The sequence below is a fragment of the Trachypithecus francoisi genome, unplaced genomic scaffold (genome assembly GCF_009764315.1).
Source record: "Trachypithecus francoisi isolate TF-2019V2 unplaced genomic scaffold, Tfra_2.0 Lachesis_group14, whole genome shotgun sequence".
NCBI classification, from domain to species: domain Eukaryota; kingdom Metazoa; phylum Chordata; class Mammalia; order Primates; family Cercopithecidae; genus Trachypithecus; species Trachypithecus francoisi.
Genome location: NW_022681459.1, coordinates 6,069,883 through 6,086,394, shown reverse-complemented (window position 1 = coordinate 6,086,394; position 16,512 = coordinate 6,069,883). Strand labels below are relative to the sequence as shown.

The window sequence follows — 16,512 nt, the reverse complement described above, 5'->3', positions numbered from 1 at the left end:
GAGTATGGCAAAATTTAAAAGAAGCTGGATTTTCAAAGAAACTTTAGGCAGTTTTTATGTAAATTCTTCTTTGATAAAGTATTATTCGATAAATATTAATAAATATTACATAAAATTAAAATAATAATTTCTATTTTGACTGTTACAATGTTCTAGGCTCTGTGCTAATTTATATACGTACTTTATCATTCCCATTTACAGGTTAAAAAATGAGATTATGGGCGGACGCGAGGGGAGCGGAGGGGAGGCCTTGCCTGGCCCACCTTCCTCCTGCCCTTCTACCATGTGGCCCTTCCCGAGCCGCTCTCTCTTCCCGCCCCCAACTCAGGCCTGGCTCCAGACGGTCTCCTCAGACCCGGAGGCCCAGGGCTGGGGGGCCTGGAACGAGACCAAGGAGACTCTGGGGCCAGAGGGTGGGGAAGGGAAGGAGGAGGAAGAGGAGGCAGAGGAAGACCAGGATGGGGATGCAGGCTTCCTGTTGTCTCTGCTGGAGCAAGAGAACCTGGCTGAGTGCCCTGTGCCTGACCAGCCGCTGGAGGCCATCAAGATGAAGGTGTGCGCCATGGAGCAGGCCGAGGGGCCGCCATGGTCTCCTGGAGCACAGCACCAGGCCGAGGAAGAGGAGGGGCTGCCACAGCCTCCGGGAGTGCAGCACCAGGCCGAGGAAGAGGAGGGCACCACGGCTGGGCAGCTGCTGAGCCCTGAGGCCACAGGCTGCCCCCTCCCTGGGACCCCCGAGGAGAAGGTGGAGGCTGACTACAGATCTGTCTACGTGGGCAACGTGGACTACGGGGGCTCTGCTGAGGAGCTGGAGGCCCACTTCAGCCGCTGCGAGGAGGTCCACCGAGTCACCATCCTGTGCGACAAGTTCTCTGGACACTCCAAGGGTTATGCCTACATAGAGTTTGCCACCAAGGGCTCTGTGCAGGCCGCCGAGGAGCTGGACCAGAGCCTCTTCCGGGGCCGGGTCATCAAGGTGCTGCCGAAAAGAACCAACTTCCCCGGGATCAGCTCCACAGACCGCGGGGGCCTTCGAGGACACCCAGGCTCCAGGGGGGCACCCTTCCCCCTCAGCAGCCTCCAGGGCAGGCCCCAGCTCAGACCACGAGGGCAGAACCGGGCCCGTGGAAAATTCTCACCGTGATTTTCACCGTATTAAAGGGAAGGCCTGATTTTGAGAAGGGCTGGGGGCTGGGTCTGGGTAAACCACTTGGGCTCCATCCTGGGGCTGGGGCAGGGAGTAGGGCAGGGGCGAGGCCAGAGGAGAGGGGTGTCCGGAAGAGCAGCTGCTGGCCCCCACTTGGCCAAGCGATGGCCCACTAGGGCCTTGTATGGTGGCCCAGACCCATGGCCACAGCCACGAGTCACAGTCATAGCCCGGTAGTGGGCCTGGCACCAGCGCCACGGGGATCTAGGGGGGCTCTGGGCAGTGAGGTGGGGGAGAGGCAGAGGCCCAGGCAGTGCCAGGCCAGCTTGGGGTTGTCATGCTCAGCTCTTCAAACAAGTCATTTTAAGAAAAATAGAAACGTGTCTCTTAATGGTGAAGCATAAATTATTAAACTTGGATACTTTTTAAAAGCAAAAAAAAAAAAAAATGAGATTATGTGACAAGTCTGTGGACACACATTCATAGAAGAATGGAAATAAAGTTTAAATTTATATTCCTCAAAATTCATAATCACAATGGGCATGAAATAGGCATACATAAAATTAGTTTCTGATTTTGTTTTAATTTATTGAAAAAAATTAACATTGTATCAGAGAATGAAATGTTTTAAATTTTAGTAATCAATTAACATTTGTAATGTATTAAAACTAGTTTAAAACAACCAAAAATGTTAAAAAAGACTAAAGTAAAATAATTTCATAATTACAAACATAAGTTTGTGTTTATACCAGAAATTAGTACAAAGAGTTGATAAAAGATGTAGAGATAACTTATAAAACAGTTGCGAGAATATTTATATATTTCTTATTAATATATAAAAGCAAAATGGGCTCATCTCTGAGATACTGGATATAATTACAGCTATTTCCCTCTAGTTGAAGCATCATTGCCTTTCCTCTTAAACTACAAATTTAATTAAGGTTGTGTTTCATTTAAATATCAAAGTTTTTTTAAGTCAAATAAATCCAGTTCATTTTAAAGAGCAATTTATGTGCTGGGTAATAAGCATGACACACTAGCTCCTCAGGTGAAGCAGAAAGATAAAGATGGCTGTATTTAATCTTTAAGAGATGTGACACATAATATAATAGCTGACCTTAAATAGGAAATCTCTGTGATTATAAAAATTGGAGAGCCTCTGAGATATGAAATAAAACCTTCTGAGTAGCTAATATTCTGCAAGATTTATTACTCAAATGCAAAATGCACAGCTGACAGAGAATGAGATTAAGCAAAGGGAGTAAAGTGGACATCATAATGCTTAATTTACAAAGCTAGTGTGATGTAACAGAGCCATCCACCTCCTTCATGAAGCAAAAGGGACTGTCATTTAATATTTCACCATTTCAAAGTATTGCTTCATAAATGGAAATAAGTTTTTACGGTATATAAATTAAATCCTGTTTATATGTTTGAAATTCAACAAGGAAAACACAGGTCCCTAAAATCATCTATGCATTCTGCTTTCTCAAGAACAACAATAAAGTAGTTTTTACTTAATTGCTATTTTTGTGTATTATACTGTACCATTTTACTGGTAATTAAATAACTTTGAAAATCTTTTTAAGGATAAATGCAGAGCATATGTACAGGTAATCAAATCTATCTGAAAATTGATTGGTCTTATCAGTGCAGTCATCATCTTAAAATGATTTTGTGGTAAAAGGATGATCAGAAACAGTTGTAGTTTAAACTATAAATCCAAAGATTGTTTCACTGAAGTAAGAAGTGAAGAAAGATGATCCACACATTTGAAAAAAATTAAGCAGATAATTATCAGTATATAAATTTGGAGCATCTAAATTTTTGAAATGCTAAAATATATAACTACTCAAAAATGACATGTGTAAGCTGCTATAATCAAATCATTTGAGGCTTTTGTTGTTGGTATTATTTTCTGATTACCATGATTAAGTAAACATTTACAACAAAGTAAACAAATAAAAACATATATTTCAACGCTTTTTCTAATCTTTAACACATTTCTTCAAATCTTCTTAAGTTATATAAATGCATATTTCCATTGAGAATTTTAGGCCATCTTTATTTTAATTTTTGTCATAATTTGCTATTATTCTGTCCTATAATTCAGTAGTATGTCTTATCACTTTATTACTAATGAATGTGTCTCCCTGTATTATCAAACATCAAAATTATTTCTTTAAGGTTATGCCTAAATAGCTCTAAATCTTTCCAATTATTTTATTAAATTGCTAACTTAAGGCAGGCAAAGTATAAAATTCAGAAAGTGTAGTAGTTTTATCTTTAGACTGACATCTTGGTTTATTCTTTATATAAACTGAATTAACGTAATACCTCAAACACTTCCTTTCTAAATATTAGAATAATTTTTGAGTGGCCTGTAATTGGCTGATGATTCACATACAAATGTCAAGTAGGTCAATAACTATCAGTCTTTCATATAGAACTGAAGTAATGGTTTTCCCACCATCTTGAATTTTGAACCAAAATTCGGTAGGAAATTTAAATAATTAATAATTTTTTAACTAAAACAAGAGTAATTTAATATAATATATTGTTGAATATGATGAGTAAGATGAATATTAGGAATGTTTTTCTTGTTCTTACTTTGTTAGATGAATATAAGCTTTCACTGATAAGGCAGTCTACATAGAATTTTACAGTTGAACTGATTTATCACAGAAATGAATACTGTGCAATGGTCAATTATATTCAATGTAAACTATGAATTTGGAAAATAAATACTATCTAAATCTTTCAAAGAACTATAATTCCTTTTACACGAAGACACAAACACATGTGTATGCAAATATATCACTATGTTTATGTATATAGAAAAATATGTGTAAGCATGCATTTATCATATACTTAAACACATCAAATAGATTGCATCTTAAATGACCAAACTGTAATACCTCGTCTGATAGTATTTTATATTTTTGATAAGTACTCTAAATATTTTCTGCACCTTTTTTATCTGTTGTATTACCATTAATCTTGGAAACAGGCATCATTTGTAAATCCATGTCTTTAGACGTTTTGTAATTTAAAAATCAAAATAAATAACAAATAAAAATTGAGGACAGAAGGTAATTCTGACAAATATAACCGGTAGATATTAATTTAAAAATTAAAAGGCATGAATTTAAGGATGAATCAGTGCTATGTCTATATAGTTACCACCCTCTTCTAATTTTTACTAGCAATAGAAATCTTACTGAATTTGAGAACCTAAAACTGTAATCACTTATACAACTGTTGAATTTCATGATGCCATTTATGTTCTATAACTGATTTGGTTAATTTATTTATTACAGATTTTGTTTCATTTTTCTAATGCATAAAGATACTCAGGGGCCCTTATAAATACTTGGAACTACACAAAAAATATAATTACTGTTCACTTTTAAAATACATATTTTTAAGTTAGTGGGTACATCCTATGGTTATTTATGGGGTACATGAGATTTTTTGACACAGGCATGCAATATCAAACACATACATTAGGGAGAATTGGGTATCCATCCCCTTGAGCATTTATCATTTGCTTTACAAACAAATCATACCCTTTTCATTATTTTTAAATGTACAAGTAAATTATTATTGACTATAATCACCCAGTTGTGCTATCAAATACTACATCTTATTCATTCTTTCCATTATTACATGGGGTGAAATAATGTCTCGTTATAGTTTTGATTTGCATTTATCTAATGATCACTGACGTTGAGCACCTCTTTGTATGCCTATTGGCCATTTCTGTTTTCTTTTGAGAAATGTCTATTCAATTATTTTTCCATTTCTTAATCAGATAATGAAGTTATTTTTCCAATAGAGTTGTTTGAACTTCTTTTATATTCTCAACCCCTTGTTAGAAGAGTAGTTTGTAAACTTCTTTTCAATTCTGTGGATTGTCTGTTCACTTTGCTGATTGTTTCCTTCAATGTACAGAAGCTTTTTAACTTGATGTGATCTCATCTATCCATTTTTGCTTTGCTTGCCTGTGCTTGTGGGGTATTTTTTTCCCACAGGATGGAATGCATTTTGTTTTCTGGACTTCAAAGTAAAAACCATTACTCTGCCCTAGAAAGATTTAAAATTTTTTTTTTATATCCATAGGTTTTTGGGGAACAGGTGGTGTCTGGTTACATGAGTAAGTGCTTTTGTGGTGATTTGTGAGATTTTGGTGCACCCATAACCTGAGCTGTATACACTGAAACCAATTTATAGTCTTTTATCCCTCACGCCCCTCATACCCCTTCCCCTGAGTCACCAAAGTCTATTGTATCATTCTTATACCTTTGCATCCTCATAGGTTAGCTCCCACTTATGAATGAGAGCATACAACGTTTGGTTTTCCATTCCTGAGTTACTTCACCTAGAATAGTCTCCAGTTACACCCAGGCTGCTGCAAATGCCATTAATTTGTTCCATTTTAGGTCTGAGTGGTATATATATGTATGTGTGTGTGTGCGTGTGTGTGTGTGTATGTGTGTATGCATATATTCACAATTTCTTTGTTCATTCATTGATTGATGGGCATTTGGGCTGGTTCCATACTTTGCAATTGTGAATTGTGCTACTATAAACATACGTGTGCAAGTATCTTTTTCTTATAATGACTTCTTTTTCTCTGGGTAGATATCCAGTAGTGGGATTGATGGATCAATTGGTAGTTCCACTTTTAGTCCTTTAAGGAATCTCCACTGTTTTCCATAGTGATTGCACTAGTTTACATTCCCACCAGCAGTGCAGAAGTGTTCTGTATTCACTGCACCCATGTCAACATCTAGTATTTTTTTTATTTTTTGACTATGGCCATTCTTGCAGGAGTAAGGTGGTATCACATCGTGGTTTTGATTTGCATTTCCTTGGTCATGAGTAACGTAGAGCATTTTTTCATGTTTGTTAGGTGTGTGTATCTTGTTTTGAGAACTGTTAATTCATGTCCCTAGCCCACTTTTTGATGGGATTGTTTGTTTTTTCTTCCTAATTTGTTTGAGTTCATTGTAGATTATGGATATTAGTCCTTTATCGGATGTGTAGATTGTGAATATTTTCTCCCACTCTGTGGGTTGTCTGTTTACTCTGCTTGTTATTTCTTTTGTTGTGTAGAAGCTCTTTAAGTTTAAGTCCCACCTATTCATCTTTGATTTTGCTGTATTTGCTTTTAGATTCTTGGTCATAAAGTCTTTGCCATCTTCTAGAAGTTTTAGTTTCAGGCCTTAGGTTTAAGTCCTTGATCCATCATGAATTGATTTTTGTATAAAGTGAGAAATGAAGATACAGTTTCATTCTCCCACATGTGACTTGCTAATTATCCCAGTACCGATTGTTGAATAGGGTGTCCTTTCCCCACTGTATGTTTTTATTTGCTTTGATGAAGATAACGTAAGTATTTAGGTAAGATAATATAAGTATTTCGGTTTATTTTTGGTTTTTCTATTCTATTCCATTGGAATATGTGCCTGTTTTTAAACCAGTACCATGCTGATTTGGTGAATATGGCCTTAGAACATAGTTTAAAATCAGGTAATGTGATACCTCCAGATCTGTTCTTTTGGATGAGTTTTGCTTTGGATGTGTGGGTTCTTTTTTGGCTCTATATGAGTTTTAGGAACTTTTTTTATTTCTGTGAAGAATGATGGTGGTATTTTTATGGGAATGACATTGAATTTGTAGATTTCTTTTCACAGTATGGTTATTTTCACAGTATTGTTTCTACCCATCCATGAGCCTCGCATGTGTTTTCATTTGTGTTGACTATGATTTATTTCAGCAGTGTTTCATAGTTTTCCTTGTAGTGGCCTTTACCTCCTTGGATAGGTATATTCCTTTTTTTTTTTTTTTTTTTTGCAGCTTTTGTAAAAGGGATTGAACTATTGATTTGGTTCTCAGCTTGGTGGCTGTTGCTGTATAGCAGAGCTATTGATTTTTCTACATTAACTCTTTATTCTTAAACTTTGCTGAATTCACTTATCAGTTCTAGGAGGTTTTTGGATGAGTCTAGTGTTTTCCAGGCATATGATCATATCATCAACACAAGTGACAGTTTTACTTCCTATTTACCAATTTGGATGTCTTTTATTTATTTCTGTTGTCTCATTGCTTTGGCAAGGACTTCCAATACTATGTTGAATAGAAATGGTGAGAGTGGGCATGCTTGTCTTGTTCCAGTTCTCAGAGGGAAGGCTTTCAAGTTTTCCCTGTTCAATATTACACTGGCTGTGAATTTGTCATAGATGGCTTTTATTACACTGAGGTATGTTCTTGGTATGCTGATTTTTCTGAAGGTGTTAATCATTCATAGACACTAGAGTTTGTAAAATGCTGTTTCTGCATCTATTGAGATAATCATGTGGTTTTTGTTTTTAATTCTGTTTATGTGGTGTATCATATTTATTGACTTGTGTATGTTAAACCATTCCTGCATCCCTGGTATGAAACTGACTTGATCATGATGGATTGCCTTTTTGATGTGTTGTTGGATTTGGTTAGCTAGCATTTTTTAAAAGGATTTTTGCATCTATGTCTATCAGAGATATTGGTCTTTAGTTTTCTTTTTTTGTTAATTCTTCCCGTGGTTTTGGTAATAGGGTGATATTGGCTTCATAGAATTTTTTTAGGAAGGATTCCCTCCATCTTTATCTTGTGGAATAGTGTCAATAACTTTGGTACCAATTCTTCCTTTGAATATCTAATAGAATTCAGCTGTGAATCCATTTGTTCCTGGATTTTTTTTTTTTTTTTTTTGCTAGTAATGTTTTCATTATGGTTTCAATCTTACTGCTTGTTATTGGTCTATTCAGTGTTTCTAATTATTCCTGATTTAAGCTAGGAGGGTTGTATATTTCCAGGAATTTATTCATCTCCTCTAGGTTTTCTAGTTTATATGCATAAAGGTGTTCATAGTACTCTTGAATGATCTTTTGCATTTCTGTGGTGTCAGTTGTAATAGCTCCCATTTTGTTTCTGATTGAGCTTGTTTGGATCATAGGTCTTCTTTTCTTGGTTAATCTTGCTAATGGTCTATCTATTTTATTTATCTTCAAAGAACCAACATTTTGTTTAATTTATCTTTTGTATTTATTTGTTTCAATTTAATTTAATTTTACTCTGATCATTGTTATTTATTTTCTTTGACTGGGTATGGGTTTGGTTTGTTCTTATTTCTCTGATTCCTTGACATATGATCTTAGATTATCTGTTTCAGACTTTTAATTTAGGCATTTAAGGCTATGAACTTTCCTATTAGCACCATCTTTGCTGTATCCCAGAAGTTTTGATACCTTGTGTCACTATTACCATTTAGATCCCAGAATTTTTAATTTTCCATCTTAACTTCATTGTTGACCCAATACTCATTCAGGAGCAGGTTATTTAATTTCAAAGTATTTGCATAGTTTTGAAGGTTTCTTTTGGAGGAGATTTCCAATTTTATTCCATTGTGGTCTGATATAATTTTAATTTTCTTAAATTTATTGAGACTTGTTTTGTGGCCTATCATATGGTCTATTTTGGAGAAAATTTCATGTGCTGATGAATAAAATGTATATTCTGTGATTTTTAGGTAGAATGTTCTATAAATATCTGTAAGTTCATTTGTTTTAGGGTATAGTTTAAGTCCATTGTCTCTTTGTTGACTTTCTGTCTTGATGACCTTCTAGTGCTCTCAGTGGGGTATTGAATTGCCACAATATTATTGTGTTTCTGTATATCTCATTTATTAGGCCTAGTAGTAATGGTTTTAATTTGGGATCTCAAGTGTTAGGTGCATATATATTTAGACTTGTGATATTTTCCTGTTGGACAAGTTTTTTTAATCATTATATACAGCCCCTCTTTGCTTTTCTTAATTGCTGTTGCATTAAAGTCTGTTTTGTCTGATGTAAGAGTAGTTACTCCTTCTCACTTTTTGTGTCCATTTGCATGGAATGTCTTTTTCCACCTCTTTATCTTAAGTTTATGTGAGTCTTTCTGTGTCAAGTGAGTCTCTTGAAGGCAGCAGATACTTGGTTGGTGAATTCTTATCCATTCTGCCATTCTGTATCTTTTAAGTGGAGAATTTCGGCCATTTAAATTCAATGTTAATATTGAGATCTGAGGTACTATTCCATTCATCATGCTATTTGTTGCCTGAATCCTTTTCTTAGAATTTTGTATTTGTGTTTTTATAGATCCTGTGAGATTCATGCTTTAAAAACACTCTGTTTTGATGAGTTTCCAGGATTTATTTTAAGATTTAGAGCTCCTCATAGAAGTTATTATAGTACTGGCTTGGTAGTTGCAAATTCTCTATGAATTTGTTTGTCTGAAATGTACTGTGTATTTTCTTCATTTATGAAGCTTAGTTTCACAGGATACAAAAATTCCTGGCTGATAGTTGTTTTATTTAAGGAGACTGAAGATAGGGTCCTGTATTACTTTGTTTTCATGCTGCTGATAAAGACATACCCAAGACTTGATGATTTACTAAAGAAAGAGAGGCTTAATGGACTTATAGTTGTGTATGGCTGGAGAGGCCTCACTATCACACAGAAGGCAAAAAGGAGCAAGTCACATTTTACATGGATGGCAGCAGGCAAAAAGAGAGGTTGTTCAGGGAAACTCCCATTTTTAAAACCATCTCATCTCTTGAGATTTATTCACTATCACAAGAACAGCATAAGATAGACCCACACCCATGTTTCAAATACCTCCTGCTGGGCTCCTCCCATGACATGTGGGACTTGTGGGAGTTACAATTCAAGATGAGATTTGGGTGGGGACACAGTCAAACCATATCATTCTGCCCCTGGCCCCTCCCAAATCTTATGTCCTCACATTTCAAAACCAATCATGTCCCCTTCATCAGCATTGTATAGTTTTCATCATAGAGATCTTTCACTTCTTTGGTTAATTCTTTGATATGTAATTTTATTTGAAGGAATTATAAAAGGTACTGCTTTCTTTTATTTCTTTTTTAGATTGTTAGCTATTGGCATTATAGATATGATACTGGTTTCTTCATGTTGATTTGTATTCTACAATATTACTGACTTTATCACTTTTAAGAGTTTTTCAGTGGAGTCTTTAGTTTTTTAAATATAAGATCATACAGTCTGGGAGTGGTGGCTCAAGTCTGCAATCCTAGAACTTTTGGATGCTGAGGTGGGTGGAACACCTGAGGTCAGGAGTTCGAGATCAGCCTGGTCAACATGATGAAACTCCACATCTAGTAAAAATATAAACAAAAATAGCGGAGTGTCATGGCTGATGCCTGTAATCCCAACTACTCAGGAGGCTGAGGGAGGAGAATCACTTTATCCTGGGAGGCAGAGGTTGAAGTGAGCCGAGATCATGCCACTGCACTCCAGTCTGGGCAAAAAGAGCAGAGCTCCATCTCGAAAAAAAAAAAAAAAAAAAAATCCTATTATGTGCAAACAAGCATAATTTGTCTTATTCCTTTTCAATTTAAATGTCCTTTATTTCTTTCTCTCGTCTAATTGCTCCAGTTGTATCATTCTATGTTAAATATCAGTGGTGAAGGTAGGTGAGGTATGTTTCTTCTATCCCGTTTTTCAAGGGTTTCTGTGGTGAAGAGATGTTGAATTTTATCATATACATTTTTAACATCATTTTGAAATGATCATATGGTATTTATCCTTCATTCAGTTGATATTATGTATCACATGGATTGATTTGCATACATTTTACCATCCTTGTATCTTTTGGATTAATCACATTTGATCATAATGAATGATATTTTTAATGTATTGTTGAATTTAGTTTATTCATATTTTGTTGAGAATGTTTGTATTAATATTCATCAGAGATATTAGCCTACAGTTTTCTTTCTTTCTTTTTTTTCAATATGTCTTTGTCTGATTTTGATATCAAGGTAATGCTGGCCTCAATGAATAACTTTGGAAGTATTTTTTCCTCCTTTATGTTTTAGAATAGTTTAAGTAGGATTGGTATTAGTTCTTTAACTATTTGGTAGAATTCAGCAGTGAAGCCATCAGGTCCTGGGCTTTTCTCTACTGCTTGGAGACTTTTTATTATGGCTTCAATGTTGTTATTTGTTATTGGCCTGTTCAAATTTTTGATGTTTTTCATGGTGCAATATTGGTAGATTGTATGCTTCTAGGTATTTGTCCATTTCTTCTAGATATTCCCATTTATTGGCATATAGTTGCTTATAGTAGCCACTAATGATCCTTTGAATTTTGTGGTTTTAGTTGTAATGTTTTCTTTTTCACCTCTGATTTTATTTACTTAGGTCTTTTGTTTCCTTTTCTTTATTAGACTGGCTAAAGGCTTCTCAATTTTGCTCAACTTTCAAAAAAACCCCACCAACTTTGTGTTTTATTAATGTTTTGTATTATTATCTGCATTTTTATTCATTTTTTCCCTAACCTTTATGTTTTTCTACTAATTTTGGCTTTGATTTGCTCTTGCTTTTCTAATTCTTTAAGATGACTCAGTAGGTTATTTCTTTGAAGTTTTTCTTCTTTAATGTAGGCAATAATAGTTATCAACTTCCCTCTTAGTACTGCTTTTGCTGCATAACATAGGTTTTTTGTATGTTGTGTTTCTATTATCATTTGTTTCAGAAAAATTTTCAGTTTCTTCCTTAATTTTGTTATTGACCCATCGGCGATTAAAAAGCATGGTTTAAAATTTCCATGTATTTGAAAAGTTTTCAAAATTCATTTTGTTATTGATTTCTAGTTTGATTTCATTGTGGTCAAAGAAGATGCTTGATATTATTTGTTTTTTTTATTATTATTTTAAAACTTGTTTTGTGACCTAATATGTGGTCTACTCTTGAGAATCATCAATGTGCTGGGTAAAAGAATGCGTATTCAACAGCCATTGAATGAAATGTTCTGTAAATATCTATTAGGTTTAGTTGGATGATAGTGCACATTAAGTTTGATGTTTCTTTGTTGATTTTCTGTCTGGAAGTTCTGTCCAGTGATGAAAGTGGGCTGTTGAAGTCTCCAGTTATTATGGTATTGGGCCTATCTCTCTCTTCAGCTCTAATAATATTTGCTTTATATAGCTAAGTGTTCCAGTGTTGCCTGCATATATATTTATAATTATTAAATCCACTTGCTGAATTGACCCCTTTATTATTATATAGTGATCTGCTTTGTTTCTTCTTACAGTTGTTGTCTTGAAATCTAGTTTGTATGATATGAGGTATAACTATTCCTGCTGTTTTGCTTGTTTGTTTGTTTCCGTCGGCTTGAAATATTTTTTTCCATCCCTTTATTTTCAGTCTATATGTGTTTTTATAGGTGAGGACTCTTTCTTGTAGGAAACAAATCATGGAGTCTCTCGTTTTTCTGCCATTCAGCCACTCTGTCTTTTTATTTGAGGTTACCATGAGGGTTGCATATACTGTCTTAAAATTCATCATTTTAAGCTGGTAACAACTTAACATTTTTTGCATAAACAAACAAGCAAAACAAAACTAATAAAAACCCTACCCTTTAACTTCATCTCTCCAGTGTTTTACTTTTTTGTTTCTGTTTATATCTTATTGTACTAAGTCTTGAAAAGTTGTCGTACATATTATTTTTGATTAGTTCATCACTTAGTCTTTCTACTTAAGATAAGAGTAGTGTACACACTGCAACTACAGTGTTATAATATTCTATATGTTTTCATGTGTACTTACTATCGCCAGTGAATTTTTTTACTTTCAGATAATTTCTTATTGCTCATTGATGTCCTTTTCTTTCTGATTGAAGTACTACCTTTAACATTTCTTGTAAGACGGGTCTGGTGTCAGTGAAATCTGTCAGTCTATCAGCTTTTGTTTGAGAAGGCCTTTATTTCTCCCTCATGTTTGAAGGATATTTTTGTCAGAGATTCTATTCTAGAGTAAAGGTGTTTTTTCTTTTTTTCTTCAGCACTTTAAATATGTCATGCTACACTCTCCTGGCTTGTAAGATTCCCCTGAAAAATTTGTGGCCAGGCATATTGAAGCTCCATTGTCTGTTTTGTTTTGTTCTGTTTTTCTTTTTCTGTTTTTTTTTTTCACTTACTGTTTTTGGGATTCTTTCTTTATCCTTGAGTTTTGGGAGTTTGATTATTAAATGCCATGTGGTAGTTTCCTTTGGTTTAAACCTGCTTTTTCTATAATTGTCTTGCACTTGAATGTTAATATCTTTCTGTAGGCTTGGGAAATTCTGTTATTATTTCTTAGAATAAACTTTCTACACCTATCTCTTTCTCTACCTTCTCCTTAAGGCCAATAACTTTTAGATTCTTTTATTTGAGACAACTTTCTGCATCTCGTAGGTGTACCTCATTCTGTTTTACTCTTTTTTATTGTATCTCCTCTCATTGTGTATTTTCAAATAGCTTGTCTTCAAACTAATTATTTCTTCTGCTTTGTCAATTCTGCTATTGATATGCTTTGGCTCTGTGTCCCCCCCCAGTCTCATCTTGGAGCTCCCATAATTCCCACATGTTGTGGGATGGTGATGATTGTTTCATGAGGGTGGGTCTTGCCTTTGCTGTTCTCATGATAGTGGTTGGTCTCACAAGATCTGATGGTTTTAAAAATGTGAGTTTTTCTGCACAAGTTCTGCCTTTGCCTGACACTATCCATGTAAGATGTGACTTGCTCCTCCTTGCCTTCTGCCATGATTGTGAGGCCTCCCCAGCCATGTGGAACAGTAAGTCTATTAAGCCTCTTTTTCTTCCTAGTCTCAGGTATGTCTTTATCAGCATCATGAAAATGACTAATACAGCTATTTAAAAACTCTGATGCATTCTTGAGTATGACAATTGTGCTTTTCAGTTCCCGAGCTTCAACTTTATCCTTTTCAATTATTTATTTAAATAATTTATTTAATTTTTAAATAGGTGTCTGAATTATGCCTAATACTTAAGTTCAAATTTTAGAAATCCTATTTTCATATAGAGTAAAATGCATCTAGACCTTTATACATGGGCATGTCTAATTTTAGGCATTTCTGTTAAGTCTATCAATATACTATAGGTTTTTATATAGAAATGTCACCCAGGAATGAGGGCCTGGATAGGGGGCCTCATGACTCTCACTGGAAGGCACTTGACTTACTGAGATACCAGCCAAGGTGGCTAAGGGAGTTCTGGCATCACCCCTCTCCTAACCTCAGGCTACACAGCTCACAAAAGAGACCCCTACTTTCTTATTGAGGAGAGGTAGAAGTAGGGAAGACTTTGTCTTGTATCCTGATTTTTGCTTTTTATGACAGTACTTTAATTTGTAAATAGCTGTTAAATTGGTATCCTTGGGGTGAAAAATAAAAAAAACCGCCACTCAAATACTTTCAAATTTCTGGAAAGCCTTCCCAAAGAGGACAGTTACAAACAAGCCCAGACTATGAAAACTACAACAAATACATAACTCTTTAATACCTAGACACCCAAAAGTATTAAGACCATCCAGGCAAACAAAATCTCACCAAATGAACTAAATAAGGCATCAGAGGCCAATCCTGGATAAACAGATATATGTGACCTTTCAGATAGAAAATTCAAAATATCTGTGTTCAGGAAACCCAAAGAAATTGAAGATAACACAGAGAAGAAATTGAAGGAATCCATAATTTTATCAGATAAATTTAACAGAAGGCATAGCCTTCTATTGTACCATCGTTCTCTGCCCGTTGCTGTGCTGTTTGATTGTTCTATAATTGTCTTGCACTTGAATGTTAATATCTTTCTGTAGGCTTGGGAAATTCTGTTATTATTTCTTAGAATATGTCTTAGAATGTCTTAGAATGTCTTTAACATTATATATCCATTATTTAACTCATTTTCCATAATAGCTACAATGTTATTTCAAGTATAAGACCTTTGAATCAACCCTTTCCCTCAAGGAGTTAAAAAGTAGGCCGGGAGCAGTGGTTCACACCTGAAATCCTAACAATTTGGGAGACCGAGATGGGCAGATCACTTGAGGTCAGGAGTTCATGACCAGCCTGGCCAACATGGTGAAACCATGTCTCTAATAAAAATACAAAAATTAGCTGGGTGTGGTGGCAGTTACCTGTAATCCCAGCTATTTGGGAGACTGAGGCAGGAGAATTGCTTGAACCCAGGAGGCGGAGATTACAATGAGCCAAGATTAGGCCATTGCATTCCAGCCTGGGTAACAAGAGCAAAACTCTGTCTCTAAATAAATAAATAAATAAATGTATACATTTTTGAGTCACTAATGATAATTTTAATTTTGTTAAAAATAGTAACTTTATCAATTTGGTGACAAGCATTAATTCCAAAAAATAATATTTATAATTCTTAAAAGACAATACTGTGGTCTGTTTAAGTTGCAACATTTGAAGCTGTCTATACCTATAGATATCATTTACAATCTTACTAAAGAGCTGTCTTTTTTAAATGACCAAATACTGGTTTAACTGAGGACTGAAAACAATATATAATTCATATTTTATAAACAAATGAATTGTAAAAGAGTGTTTCATAAATTTTGTTCTGTATTTTTAAAATGTCACTTTTAACTAGTTCAACTACTCTTTTTAAGGAGTAGCAAATTATGCTTATTCATGATGGTTTTACACGTGGATAGTTTTCTAGCAATCATTGAAAGGACATACTTATGCTTATAAAGATGAGAGTTTTCATTTAGTAAGTTTGCCTGTGTTTTTTTAAAAGATGGGAACCAATGAATAGAAATCTTTTTAATATATATGCAATTCTTAAGAAAAATGAAGAAAATGTAACTTGTGGAATTGAACAAATAATTAATGAAAACAACTTTGGAAGAAATGGAAATATGAGTTTTTGATAAAAATATTTTAAAAGTTAAACTGTAATTCTGCTATTAAATGAATCTGAACAGCATTTTCCTTGCATCAGGCAGAATCTTAAGATGGCCTGTGTAACGTCTGCCCTGGTGTTACTCCTGTGATTATTTATATTATGTAGAAAAGGGGATTTAGCAGATGTAGTTAAAATTGTTAACTTGTTTGACCTTTAGAGAGGGAAATTGCCCTAGCTGATCTAATCTAATCACATGTACCCTTACAAAGCAGAGTCTTCTCAGCTAGTAGCAGAGGAAGTCAGAAGGATTTGAAACATTAAGAGGAGTTCAACACACTGTTTCTGGCCAGAGATGGAGGTGGCTGTTTGACCAGAAACACAGTTGGCCTGTACCATTAGGGTTGTCACTGGCTGACAACCAGAACAGAAACAAAAACCTCAATTCTACAACCATAAAGCCATGAATTCTACCAACAGCCCTAATGAGCAGATGACATCAGATTAGGAGTCTGAAAGATGATTGCTTTGAACTATGAAAGTTCCTTAGTGGAGATTCCAGCTGAGCTTGACCAGACTTCTAGCCTACAGACCTT

General features: G+C 35.0%; 1 protein-coding gene across 3 annotated transcripts; it reads left to right on the top strand.

Moving 5' to 3' along the window:
- The first annotated feature begins 244 nt into the window (after nt 1-244).
- LOC117096666 (embryonic polyadenylate-binding protein 2-like) lies at nt 245-1,295 on the top strand. 3 transcript variants are annotated; one of them, XM_033234111.1, is made up of 2 exons: nt 245-903; nt 977-1,295. In XM_033234111.1, the coding sequence occupies exons 1-2, from the start codon at nt 284-286 to the stop codon at nt 1,170-1,172; spliced, it is 816 nt and encodes a 271-aa protein (XP_033090002.1). In that variant the 5' UTR covers nt 245-283; the 3' UTR covers nt 1,173-1,295. The 3 variants fall into 3 exon arrangements, with proteins under 3 accessions (XP_033090002.1, XP_033090001.1, XP_033090000.1); XM_033234110.1 differs by having other exon boundaries at nt 245-590; nt 639-1,258; XM_033234109.1 differs by having other exon boundaries at nt 245-1,258.
- Nucleotides 1,296-16,512: the final 15,217 nt, after the last annotated feature.